Source organism: Mastigoproctus giganteus, chromosome 2 (genome assembly GCF_048544385.1).
Source record: "Mastigoproctus giganteus isolate SK-2022 chromosome 2, ASM4854438v1, whole genome shotgun sequence".
In the NCBI taxonomy this organism is placed as follows: domain Eukaryota; kingdom Metazoa; phylum Arthropoda; class Arachnida; order Uropygi; family Thelyphonidae; genus Mastigoproctus; species Mastigoproctus giganteus.
In genome coordinates this window covers 74,958,300-74,972,435 of record NC_143576.1, presented here as the reverse complement: position 1 = coordinate 74,972,435, position 14,136 = coordinate 74,958,300, and the positions used below count along the sequence as shown (strand labels likewise).

Here is a 14,136-nt window from a genome sequence, read left to right as displayed (position 1 = left end):
TTAAAATAGTATCATTGTTGAAGCAGCAAGACCTAATTTCCATGCAGTTTGTAACTTGGTTACAGACCAGCTTATATCTATCATAGGCTTCTGTGACACATGTTAACTTATATGTATCCCTTGCATTTTTCTTCTCAGTCACATGTCTAATTAGTTCATCTGACATCCATTTAGGCCTAAATCTTGAACAATATTTCTTTGTTGGTATGAAAAGCCTAGTAGCTCCAAGATTAATTCTTTGAATGCTTCCCATTTTGAATTTGCTGTTGGTAACATCATCAGTTGTTCCCAACGTATAGAATTTAAATACTGTCTCAGACTAGGAGGAGGGAAACACATAGGTTTCCTTTCCTTTTCCTTTTCTCTTTGTAATTATATATTTTTTAAAAATTTTCTTCTTATTATTTTATTTTTTAAATTTAATTTTATTTATTTGTTTATTTTTATTATTATTTTTTTAATTTAATTTTATTTATTTATTTGTTTATTTTTATTATTATTATTATTTTTTTTTCTTGGCTGGTGCAGCATAAGCCATAGGCTTCCTTGCACCATGCAGCCATTGCTAATACTATAAACACCCTAAGACTGAGGCAGTCTGGAGAGTGTACGCGTAAGTAAATTTCAGCCACAAAGGCATTACACTCACGAACTCCAATAATCTGCTTTTAATAATGAGAAAAAAAACAATCAATGCATTGTTATTTGCTTCTACTGTCACTACTGATAACATGCACCATCTATTAACCAAGAATGCGGGGGAAACCAGTTTTTTTGGTTAAGTTTCCTGAAGTTTTTGTGGTTCTCGCGTTGGTTTTCTTTACCTTTGCCCTATCCTAAAATCCAAGTACAGCAGACTCTTGATTTACCGGGACACTTCAAGATTCCAAATTAAAAAAAAAAAAAAAATCAACCAGAAATCATAAAATTCAAGTAATAACTAGAATAGGTATAAACATTTATTTTGCAAGTCGTAAGTAAGTGACAAGAAGCGCCATTATAAGTCGTCATTGGGAGATTATTGTACCTTATTATCTTTAGTTTAGTTTGTTTTAGTAAGTTGCATCGATTGTTGTGTTTTGTCGCACCAGAAAAGGACAAATTTTTCGGGGTTTTTTTTATTCTTTTTTTTTTTTTTTTTTTTGTTTAGAAATCGCAAAAGTCATGGGCAAACGCAAGAGTTGTGCTTTCAATAAAACAAAAACTTGAAGTTATTCAAAAGTTTGAAAACTGTGTATGCATTAAATCTCTGAAGAACCAGTATAATGCTGGTGACCAAACCATACGCGACATTGTAAAAAATAAAGAGAAGCATCGTATTGGACACACGAGTTGCGCATGTTAAGTTTTTTTCGTTTTTTATCTATCGCTATACTTTTTACGAGGGTGCTGAACATTTTCGATACAGTAAGCCCAAGACTTATGTAGCTTCGGACTTAACGTTTCGTTAGACAGAATACGAGAAGTGGTGAAGGGATCGGCACCAATGAAGTCAACTATAATAACCAAGGCTGCAAAACACATATCAGTTTTTACAGTACAATAACATGCGCTTTTTCTTCCTTTTATGTGCCACTCTGGCTACTTCACTGCTGTCCCCAGATAAAGTTTTAAATTAAAATTAAAATTAAAAATATATAACTATTTTCTTTCATTCTTCTGAGGATATTATGTCATTTTTGTAATTTTGGCATATCAGGGTTATAGTAGCAATATTATATCAGTCATTCCCGAGTTTGCAAAACTCAACTTATGTAAGAAGACCTTTTATGTATGTCGGGAACTTACTGTATTCTTGGATTAACCGGGAATTCTTTTTTTACATTCTATCCCAGAAAATCGAGAGTCTACTGTATATGTTATCAAAATTATTTTTTGCATCCATTTCCTTTGTGACCACATCATATCCAATCAAATTTGTCAAACAAGACTTTCCATTAAAAAAACCCATGCTGTGTCTGAATTATTACTGCAGTCTTGTCTAGATGATCTTGCAATGCTTCTTTAACCAGTGACTCCATTATTTTCCCCAGAACAGAAGTTAAACTAATAGTTCTGTAATTATTCCTGTCACCATTAGATCCCCCTTTGGGAATACATTTGCACATCTCCAGTCCATGGGGCCGACCGGGCTAGCCGGGTGGGTAAAGTGCCTGCCTCGCAACCCAAAGGTCGCGGGTTCGAATCCCGCCTCGGGCTTGGATCAAAAGTACTGCAAAAACCTTGGGAGTTGCATTATGGCCACAGAAGCCAATGCACCAACAACCACCAAAAAAAAAAAAAAAACCAGTCCATGGGGATTTTGGCTAAGGGTTTGCTGACTTCCTTGTCATCCAAGTTTTTTTTGTTTGCTTTTTTGTTATATTGAACAGGTATCATTTTTGAAGCAGTATGCATTTTTAGAATTTTATATGATACAGGTTTCATTCTTTTCTGTGTCATTCAAATTTGTCCAAACTAGGAATGCAGTGCAGTCAGTCTCTTGAGGGTTTACTGGCTATATACTCTTCACCCTTGAATTTTAATGTTCTGTCAGGAGTTAGTTTAAAAAAGAATCATATTTCATCTGTATTAAAAATGTCTTTGTCTAAATAACCTTTGTGCACTTTGGATCATAATGAATGTAATCAGTCCTAAACAGGTTGTGCAGTAGTAATAGTGGCAAATGATGCAGGAAAGCAAGCTTATATAGCATCAACACAAAAAAAAAAAAAAAAAAAAAAAAAAAATCCACTGCACGCTTCACCCATCCATACCCTCCAAGGATTTGTCTAGTTCTTATTTGAATTTATTTAAACCATCCAGATGGAAACCTGTTCCATTTTTAGAACTGCAACCTTTTTAAGTAAGAGCACCCTTTTGTTCCCTTCACCAATCTGGTTGTCCTTCTTTTCACCCATTCCAGCAGATCTGCATCCTTTCCAAAGTGAGGCCTATAGACCTGTATACATTACTCAAGATATGACCTAACCATGGCCTTGTACAAAGGGATAATCATCTCCTTATCCCTGCTTGCAAAATTTTTGTATATCATTGACAAAACTGCATGGGCTGCCCTGGCAGCATGTCTGCACAACTTAGAAAAATTTATATTATCTGACTGCACAATTACCCTCAGGTATTTTTGATTTTAAACTATCCTGAGTGGAAAATGTGTATTGTTCATGTCTTTTGCCTCACCCGACTTTTCCAACACATATGTTGTGATGCAGCTTAAATCAATCTGGCCAACCAGTGAAACACACAGTTCTCAATTCCAGATAATTTGGCTAAAAATGTAAAGCTTTGATCATTAAAATGAATCGTTTACCAGGATATTTTCATTGCTCTTTAAACAACTCTAAAAGAGTTTCATTGACATGGGAATATTCTGGTTTACCTTGAGTTCCAAATTTTGTGGCCTGTTGAGCTCAACAAGGTAAATTCACAAGCAGCAGTACATTTCTTCCCATTTTCTATTTCTCTAATAACTTTAATTTTATACTCCACACTTAACTTTTCACTTGCCTTCCAGTTTAAAACTGCCATACCATATGGTGTAAAACTTGCAAACAGAAAACTGTAATGCAAACTCTACAATCTCTGCAAACAAACAGAATACTGTAATGGAAACTGATGGGAATTCAAAACGAAAACAGTGTTCTCGAGCAGAGGGTTACTACACAATGTGTTGTTGATATAAATGCTCTGAACTTTACTTTTCTGTTTCTTGAAAAATAAAAGACTGTTAATATCTTTACACAATACACCATTGCGGGAAATGCAAAAGATGAGAAAAAGGGGAGTCAATTAATGTAGAAAATATATACATATTTGCCCAATGAGTTGACTCCCTTTTTATACACACATATATATATATAGCCAGTTCTGCAAAAGCATGTGTCTTCCTTGTACTATATGGCTAATACTCTCACCTTCCCATCTCTTCTAATAATTTGTATAATGATTCCATAAATTTATTTAAACTACCCACTTCCACAACACCAGATGAAAGTTTGTTCAGTTACTGAAAGCACATTTTTTTCATATCTGTTCTACAACCATCCTTGCTTTTCAATATAAATGTCTGTTCCCTTGTTGAAAATTTTTGTGTGTTTGGAGCTGTAAACCATAGGAAAAAAAGTGCTAAAGATGCTTAGTTACAGAATTAAATCAATTTTTAAAAAAATGATTTGAATGATAAAAAATTAAATTTTTTTCAATGTAACCGCAGCAGCTAAAGTGGAGTGAGATTGCTCATGGAGCTATTGGAAACATTTTTTAAACACATTGAACTGGCAGCCATCAATTCCTTTTTCACAATTTCTTTGTCAGTTGCTCAGTGTAGACATGTATAGTATCTTATGTAAGGCGGCTTCTAAACGCTAGTTCAACTCCGCCGTGGTATACTGTGATGTTACAAAAACTCTGCAGAAAGGCCAGAAATGTGTGTAATGCTATGTTTGTGCCATGTATGTGTTTGTTATGTTGTTTAGTTGTTTCTGGCCGCTTTGCTATCAGGAAGCAACACGCACCAGGGTGGTGTGTCCTGATACCCGTCTATGCCGCGAGGAGGCAGGCCACAACTGAGCACGAACCGCAGCAAACCTCGAGTGTCACGTACTGAATGTCAAAATCATTCAAAATATGAGCAAATAAAGTTAATTTTAACAATAAATAAAAAAATAATAATAATAAAATCAGAAAAATTAAAGATAAAAATAAGTAAAAAAATAAATAAAATAAATAAATAAAATTCACTAAAAATAAAGATAAAAATAAGTTAATAAAATGGGTAAAAAAATAATGATTATAAAAAAAAAACTCATCCTGCACCAGTGTAAGGATGTAGACCCCGCCTCAGGACCAGCCTGAGGTTAGCAGGAGATAGAAGTCAAGAAGACACAGTGATGTCACTCGGCGTCATGCATATTTGTTAACCAACTGTCCAAGTCGAAGATGGTACTTGAGCTAAAAAAAAAATGGTGGTGGTATCACGAGATGGTGATGATAGAGATGCTGGTCTAGACTGGAGGTAGAGCTGGAATATAGCTGATGATTTGTCCACGTCTGGCAAAGGCTTTATGTGCAAAATCTTGCAGAAGACGAAATTTTTCTTTGGAGTCCAAGAGAGAAGACTCATTGTCTGGGGAGAATGGTTGACACAGAGTAGACAGAGGCTGACGAAGATCCAAGTAATATGGACAGGTGAAAAGAACATACTGCCAGTCTTCTGGCTGCCACAGTTACAGAGGGATGAATCAGACAGGTTAAACATAGCAAGTTTAGCATGAAGGGAACCATGACCAGTTAGAAGAAGAAAAAGAGTGTGGAGACTTACTGAACCATTTTAGAATAGACTTTTGTAAGGCAAAGGACACAGATGGAATAAATTTTCTTTTGAAGAAGAAGACCACCGATCTTGCCAGAGTTGAACCAGGTGATTCTAGCAACAAGTTTTTTTGGTTTTAGGATCACAGTGGATATTAACAGTGAAGTCTAAAAAGTCAACTGGAATGACATGTCTAAGGTAATAGCAAAAACCTCGATAAGCGATTTGGAGATCCAGAGGTAGGCAACTGTTTAAAACCTGGAGCATAGCTGTCGAGACAGTGCGGCAGGTACGACTCATCATTAAGAGCATACGAATTTGGATAGAGGAGAGTTTCTTTTGGATGGCAATCTTCTTAGTATACCAAAACCAGGTGCCAGTGCCATAGGTACAAATCACTTTGTACAAAAGACAAAGGGTATGATGGTTAATACCCCAGGATTGATGCGAAAGACAGACAAGCATAGATGTATACTTGGCTATTTTATCATGAAGGTGTAAGATATGTTTCTGAAAGTTTAACTTGCGATCTAGAATAATACCCAAAAATTTATGAGAGTCAACCATGGAGAGAGAGAGAGAGAGAGAGAGAGAGAGAGAGAGAGAGAGAGAGAGAGAGAGAGAGAGAGAGAGAGAGAGAGAGAACGACTAAAAATCGGAGGCCTGAAAATGTTAAGGTTGTCCTTAAGATAAAGAAACTTAGTTTTGTTAGGAGAAATGGTAAGTTTATTAATAGCAGAGCAAGAGCACAGATCATTCATAATGCTACTGGCAGTACTTTCCAAAGAAGCACAAGAATTACCAAGGACAAAAAGGGTTAGATCATTGGCAAATGCTATTTTAGAAGCATTGTGGGTTGAACGGAGAAGCCACTCATCTAGAACCAAATCCCAGATCAGTGGGCCATGCACTGAACCTTGTGGGCATCCTCGAGAGACAGAACGATTAAGTTGCTGAGTTCCAGAAATGACTTGTACAGAACGGTGGAGAAAGTAGTTGCAGGTTAAGTTGTAGAGTTGTGAGGAGCATCGAGCAGCCCTGAGGTGAGCAAAGAAGCTATTCCACAAAAGGAAATCAAAGGCTCCAGAGAAATCTACGAAAATAGCCATAGCATATTTAGAAGTGCAGTTGTTTACTGTGGAGAGAGTTCAACTGAGGCCCCCTCAGTTCCACAGCCTGTACGAAAGCCAAACTGGTCGGAGGACTTTAATGAGCGTTTAAATAGAGAATCTAGAAGGGCAGCAATAAGTTGCTCAAGAGTTTTACCCAAGTTGGACAATAACGCAATAGGACGATAGGCCTTAGCAGAGATAGGAGTACCAGGTTTGGGAATTAATTTTAACAATGCCGTCTTCCAAAGGACAGGAAAAGTTTCCTCGTTCAAGCATTTATTATACATTGTGACAAAGACAGATGGATAGAGTTTGTGTAATCACTTAATAAAAATGCCCTCGAGGTTATCAATTCCAGGACAGCTATTATTATTGATTTTGGAGATTGCCAAATCAACCTCTGCCTGACTGAAGCAGGGAGGGAGTGGATTCAGAAGTAAGATAGGCACTGTTGAGAGATCTAATTTGTTGGTGAATAGGAAGATCACAGTAGGGATCATCTGAAGGAAGAAGTGCATCAAGTATGACCTTGACAGTGCTAGTCCAAGTCAGAGTTTCATCATTGAGATAATCAACAGACGGTAAATTTCTGGAGGGTGAACCTTGTTTCTAGAGAGAGACGATGAACCAGACCCCAAGGGTCAGAGTTACCTGAGGTTAAAATAAACGTTCTCCGAGTGGATCTTTTACTGTCCTTTATGGCCTTGGCATATTGCCTTTTGAGGTTGTGATATTAATTTTTTAGCTGCTCAACATCTGCGGTTGGCCAGCTCGTACGGTGCCGTTGGAAGGACTGGCGAGCATGGAACACATGACGGCGTAAGATGGACAAGTTATGACTCCACCACGGTGTTGGATGTTTAGGCAGCACTTTTCTCTTAGCAGCACGAGAGCAGGCCTTAAACAAAGCATCCTGGACATACTTTGCAAAGTCAGATGCAGAGTAATTAGCAATAGTATTCATCATAGAGTCCGTGAATGAGAACTGAAGAGCATCATCAAAACGAGGCCATAATATACATTTAAGGGAGAAGCGGCGAAGGTCCTGCAAAGGCAAAGAAGTGTCTGGAGAGGAAGACTTAATCACAAAGGTAATAGCTCTGTGATCACTAGAGCAAATGCCACAGTTAACAGACCAGTCAGAAACAGTGGTAGGGTTGGCATATGCAGTCACAGTTATGTCAATACTGCTCAATGCTTACTTTGGGCATTGAGCAATTGTTGAATCATAATTCTATCAGCATGGATTTGGTTTTGGGGAACAAGTAAAATTCCATTGGGAGCCAATTTAGGGAAATGAGGGAGGCTGGTTCCTATTATATAACAGTACTGACCAACAGGAACCAACTCCCTTCTTGAAACTGAGACCTTATTTTACAATTTATTTTGACCAAAGAGACCAAAACTTGTTTGAAAGGCTTGTTATTCACCATCTTACCTGGTGAAACACCTGTGAATGATTCCCTTGATATCATAGAAAGTGTTGAATGTCATTTGATTGTTTAAAACAAAATTTGTTTATTTTTTTTTCCTTGGAGTACAAGTTGATCAATATTCCATCACTTATGGAATATTGATCAACTTAACATCAAGCTGCTGATGATGATAAGTCATCAGCAGCTTGATCTAACTCTTTATGTGCTTCAGTTCTCTGCAGCTTTTGTTCATCATTCAAACAGTGGAATGACTTGTACAGAACGGTGATCTTCCACTTATAAAGATTTTATATCAGAACTGCATGAATTGTTTTACCTGTAATGTGATGTCATAACTTCTTCATTTAGATAGTAATTCGGCAATTAGACAAAATCAATGTGTGAACTTTTTTTATAGTTTCTTGGATTGAAATGTTGTCAACATCTAGCCATCTTGAAATCTTGCAAACCTGAGCATTGTTAGCGTATGCATAGGTAATTCATAGGTTACTTTTCAGTTATACTTTTCTCCAGCTCAAAACAAATTTTAACATTCACTCTTGATTCCTTCATTTAGCATCAATGCCTAGAATAACACAGCAGCTCTAAAACAACCGCATGTGAATTGAATTACAATATACAAATGAATTTGTAGAGGGGAGCAGTCATGTAGGTCAGCTGCCATGGCTTACTGCACTGTGGTCCTCTGTGTTTTGGCATGTGAGCAGTGGGCTTGCTTCTGGAATTTAATTGTCAGACTTTGTAGTAATAATTTCTAATCATCAGTGGCAGAATCCTGTTGTAAATATTTTTCCATAATTCTTTCAAATATATATTTGTGAACTTAAATTGTGTACTTTATAATATAGATTGTGTACCATTGACTTTCTATGTTAGGATGATGATGTTGATCCAAATGAAATATATCCATGGTTTCATGGTAGTATAACCAAAGAAGCTGCAGTAGAAAAATTAGCAAAAAGTAAGTTTACTTTTGCTTATGCTTAGTAACCTTACATCATCAGTTATAATGATTTATTTAGTTGTCTTGGTTGTGGATATTTTATAGCAGAAAAGGAACAGAGGCCATATTGCATCAGTTTAATTGGTATGTGCGTGCATATTTATTCTTGTATGTATATACTTTTTATTTCTTATGTGAAGGCAGTTCCAAGCCAGAATGTGGTAACCTCACTGTGTTGGCCACATACCCAGCAAAGCCGATGAGTGCAGTGGTGAGTATTTTTGCATAGTGTGGTGTTTGGTTGTGTTGTTCAATTGGCCTTTTAGCCTAATGAGGAGGAATATGCAACTCACCAGTTTCTGTCTGTTTCAGTTTCTACCTACACAGTTTTGTGTAGGTAGGCTGTGCACTATCATTGTTTCAATTGCATGATGCTGATAAAAGAATCACGCCCTGTGGTCATGGTGAGAGGGCCACCAAAAAAAAGCTATAAAGTCCTTAGTTATTTCATATGCTTGATTGATTACCCACAACTAACCTAAAAGCTCTTCTTAAACATTGAACAGTTCCATGTCAAGCACCCTATTCTACATCAAGTACCTAAAAGTAGAAACTACAGAGAACCATTCTAAGTACATATCTTTTATTTTCAAGGACCGGATTCCTTGTTTTTATGTTTCCATATTCATAACTGTCATTTGACAGTTATGAATGGGTTGTTAACGACAGTAGAGGCGGTATGCTACTCCAACTATATCTAGATAAGTTGGACAAATCAGCTGAGAAGTGGCAACTGAAGTTTAACATTGACAAATGCAAAGTACTCCATACGGGTAGCAGTAACTGAAGAGAAATGTACCAACTGTGTGGTACTACACTCAGGGAAGTGGAAAGCGAAAGGGTAATTGTGCAGTCAAATATGAAGTTTTCTGAGCAGTGCAGACTGGTTTCTAGGGCAGGTCATGGAGTCTTGTCAGTGATATTTTGCTAGCAGGGACAGGGAGGTGATTATCCCGTTGTACAAGGCAATGGTCAGGCCATACCTAGAGTACTGTGTACAGGTCTGCAGCCCTCATTTTAGGAAGGATGTATATCACGGATGCCTAGTCTCCAGATGCTGCAATTTGCAGAACTTAAGCTTGTCTTGATAACAGCAACCCTTTGTTCCACTCATTAATCTCATTGCCCTTCTCTGTACTCATTCTAGTAACTCAACATCTTTCCTAAAAAGAGCCCTCCAGATCTGTATGCATAAATGGATTGAAAGGTGTGGCCTGACCATTGCCTTATACAAGGGGATAATCACCTCCACATCCCTCCTTGGCGCCTCTGTAGCCAGGTGGGAAGGAGCAGCAGTGCGTAGCACACGCTTCTTGATTAGACCGGGGTTCGAGCCCGTCACCACCAAATACGGAGGATGCGGAAAGGTCAGGGAATGACCACCGCACCAGAGCAATATGGCCTTAGTTGCTAATGCTCCTAAAAACCAAACAACAACAACAACAACATCCCTCCTTCTAGCAAAATTTCTATATATCATTGACAAGACCCCATGAGCTACTCTTGCACCTGTCTGTGCTCAGAAAACTTCATGTCTGTTACTGCTACCCATATGCAGTTGCATTTGTCAATGTTAAACTTCATCTGCCACTTCTCAGCCCATCTGCCCAACTTTACTAGATCCTGTTCAGTACTATACTGTCATTACTGTCATTAACAACCCTGCCAACCTTTGTACCATCTCTGCAAACTTCGACATTAAGCTTGATATACCTTCATCAATATCATTGATAAATATACAAAACAACAACGATCCCAACACTGAATCCTGGGAGACACCACTAATAACATTAGTCCACAAAGAGCAGTGCCCGTTGATTACCACTGTCTGTCTTCTCGCACTCAACCATCCTTTTATCCATTGTAGCAGCTTGCCCTGCTACAATGTTTACCCTGCCTGCTTCCTTAGAAATGTTGCCACTCAGAGTTTTTGTTATAGTCTTTTTGATTTCCCTCTTAAAAACCAGCAGTAATCTTCTATTATAGCAGTATCCAGCTACCGTAGTGTTGTTTTTCTGTTGTGAATGCCTTGATGAAAATGCACCCCCCCCCCAGTTATAACCTTCATCATCAAAATCTTGTATACGCAATATCCCAGGATTTGAAGGGAAAAAACTGATATAGAAAGGAAGAAAATTAAAGTTTAAAGCCATTAACATGTACATTGCAATAAAGTTCACACCAGAGATTCATTATTTTCTTCTTTCCTTCTTCCAAGAGATCTTGCACAACTGATTTAAATGATCACCAAGCTGCTATTTCAGTAACATCTAATTTTTGCTTCAAATACATCACCCTTGAGGAGTTTTTTTTTTTTTTTTTTTTTTATCTGAAGCCCAATGAAAACTCCTTATTTTAGTTTTGCATCTGTTGAATTTGGAAAAAATTTCCCTTTGCTAGCAGACTCCACTTCCTTCTTTTTCCAGAGCCTTAACAAAATCCTTCATTAATCCAAACTTCATTTCATACAGTAGTGGAGAACCTTTTTTGATTCAACCAGTGGAACATATTTGATATTACCTCTCCCTGGTAACAATTCCTCCATCTTTTCTTGCACCACTGTATAAGCCGACCGGGCTAGCCAGGTGGGTAAAGTGCCTGCCTGGCAACCCAAAGGTCGTGGGTTCGAATCCCAACTCGGGCTTGGATCAGAGTAAAATGCAAAAACTTTGGAAGGTGCATTATGGCCACAGAAGCCAATGCGCCAACAACTAACAAAAAAAAAAACACCACTGTATAATATTTTTCTGTTGCATGACCGTCCCATGACTGTATTTTGTGAAACCTCCCTTGCAGAGTAGTGAATAATCCAATTACCTTAAGATTATCACATACATTCCAAGTAGTCATGGTATTTTATTGCACTCAAGATCTTGGGCATATTTTCATGTTTCTTTGACGCCAACAACATGAAGTAGAGGTACTGATGGGAATGCATTTCTATTGTGCAACAAAACCGCTTTTGAACTTAATTTTGAGGCATCAATAAATATATACCATTTGTTAGGATTGTTATTCAAAGCCCAATTCAGAAGACCACTAATATCCTTACAGAAATATATACCATCTTCCATAACAAAATATTGCTTGATATTTGTGATATACTGTAATTTTAGTACCTGCTTCATGTAACTTCCACTGTTAGGTGTGCTTTCTCTTTAGATAAGTTTAAATAACGAACTAAATCATTTAACTCTTCTTGCTTAACTGAGTAAACTGTGTTATAATTTTCTAGTTGCTGTTCCAAATCTGTTGATGTGGATAGTCCAGCAAAGTTTGCAACACAAGAATCCTCTTTATATTCATCACTACTTCTGTTATCTCATGATTTTGGGAGATCTGGTATTGGCAGGTCTTCATTTTGTGAAACAGCCCTTATTGCAGATGACATATTAGGGTATTTGATGATGCGTTTGCTTTTTCTTACATTACAGTCCTGATATTTTTGTCCTGCAGAAAAGCAATCTTCTATGTGGTCACATGGTTCTTGCCACATTCCCAGATTTGTGGTAGGGTAATATAGCACATATGTGGAGCCCAAGTTTTGCCTGATCACCATTCTTGCAACTAAAGTACAAAGAATATGCATTTAGTAATATTACACAAATGTTTTTCCACTGAGTTTTTGTTGCAAACCATTCAGACACTTCCTATGTTTCTGCTTAAGTATTTTAACAACACAATGCTGAGCAAAATGTAGAAGGAACAAACAATATGTAATAGATATGTATATAAACTGTACAAGTATTGTGTTCTGTTTCTGAAAGAGAGAGAGGTGGTGGGCCATTTTTGAGCATATGCAAACATTATTTTTCTGTTAATACAACAAATCAGTGTCATGTCTACTTCTCTAAATTATAGTAAGATATACATAAGATACTATGGGTAACAGAAAAACCTGTGTATGTAGGAATTGTGATGTGATGTGAAATTTTAATAATTATTTTTGGAATCCATGCATAAAAATTGGCTAGAAGAATAAAAGAGATTTCTTCAGTATAGCCTGTAGCACACTTCCGGATGATGCCCTCCAAAATTTAAATGGATAAAATTAACTTAAATGAATTCTTATACTCATAGCAACATAAATGATTCAATGCACTTCAGAATCAAAGGCTAAGGTCCCCCAGCCCAACCCCAAAATACATCAAACCATCCTTTCATTTTCCAGGGTGCATAGAATCATTTATGTTGCCATGAATGTAAGAATTCATTTAAGTTACGTTTATCCATCTAAATTTTGGAGAGCATCACCTAGGAGTGTGATACGGACTATATTGAAGTATTCTCTTTTATTCTTCTAATTATCAAAATACAACGTAATACGTATTGAGCATTCTAGCCCTGTTTTATATTAATAAAAATTGAATGCAAATGGCTGATATTTCAGTGGAGGTAAAAATTATGTTGACCATTGTAATTTTGGACCCTTTGTGTTGTTCACCATAAGCCCTGAGTTTTTGAGTATCTTGTTCAGTTCCAGCATCTTCACATCACTGTCACTGTTAACTTTGTGAACATCACTCTGTTAGTTTCCACAGATTCACCTTCTTAATTTCTGAAACTGACCTATGTAGATTATCTGGATTGGTCACAATTAACAGGCGCCTCCGTAGCCAGGTGGGAAGGAGCAGCAGTGCGTAGCACACGCTTCTCGATTAGACCGGGGTTCAAGCCCGTCACCACCAAATACGGAGGATGCGGAAAGGTCAGGGAATGACCACCGCATATCCAGGAGCAATATGACCTTAGTTGCTAATGCTCCTAAAAACCAAATAACAACAACAATCACAATTAACACCCTTTTCAATTTAGTTACAGTGCAATTTGGAGATTAAATTGACTTTTTAAGAGTGTCACTGAATAGATGTCATAAATATTTTATTATCGCAATTTAAGTTGCTATGCAAATGTGATAATCATTTCTTCTTTATTACTTATATCTAGTAAAAGTGATCAAAGCTGCCAGCCACATACATATAAATATAATTGTGGAGAGACTAGATATTTCCACAATGTTTAGATCAGAAGTCAAAAACCGCAAAAGAAACTTGTGAATCCCAGTGAACAGGTTGTATGATTCTGAACCTAACTGAGTAACCAAGAACTCCACCTGAATAGTAGTCTCTTGGGAGGTTTGGTTTGATCTATAATTTTGTAAATTTCTCCAACAACATGATTTGATACTTGGGCATGTTAAGCTTCAAGTAAAGAAATCTGCACAGGTTATAGAAATTATTTGTATTACCTAAAGAGAAACAGTAATAGTTGTCT

At 37.1% G+C, this 14,136-nt stretch overlaps 1 protein-coding gene across 2 annotated transcripts in view; it reads left to right on the top strand.

Moving 5' to 3' along the window:
* The window catches only part of vap (RAS p21 protein activator vap), a 723,705-nt gene that overhangs the window by 112,644 nt on the left and 596,925 nt on the right, over positions 1–14,136 (top strand). For both annotated transcript variants that reach the window (XR_016546661.1, XM_090368525.1), the window contains exon 6: positions 8,736–8,820. Coding sequence is in view for 1 of the 2 variants with exons in the window: in XM_090368525.1 (XP_090224651.1) it covers positions 8,736–8,820 (85 nt within the window). In the remaining variant the exon portion in view is untranslated. The remainder of the gene's footprint in view (positions 1–8,735; positions 8,821–14,136) is intronic.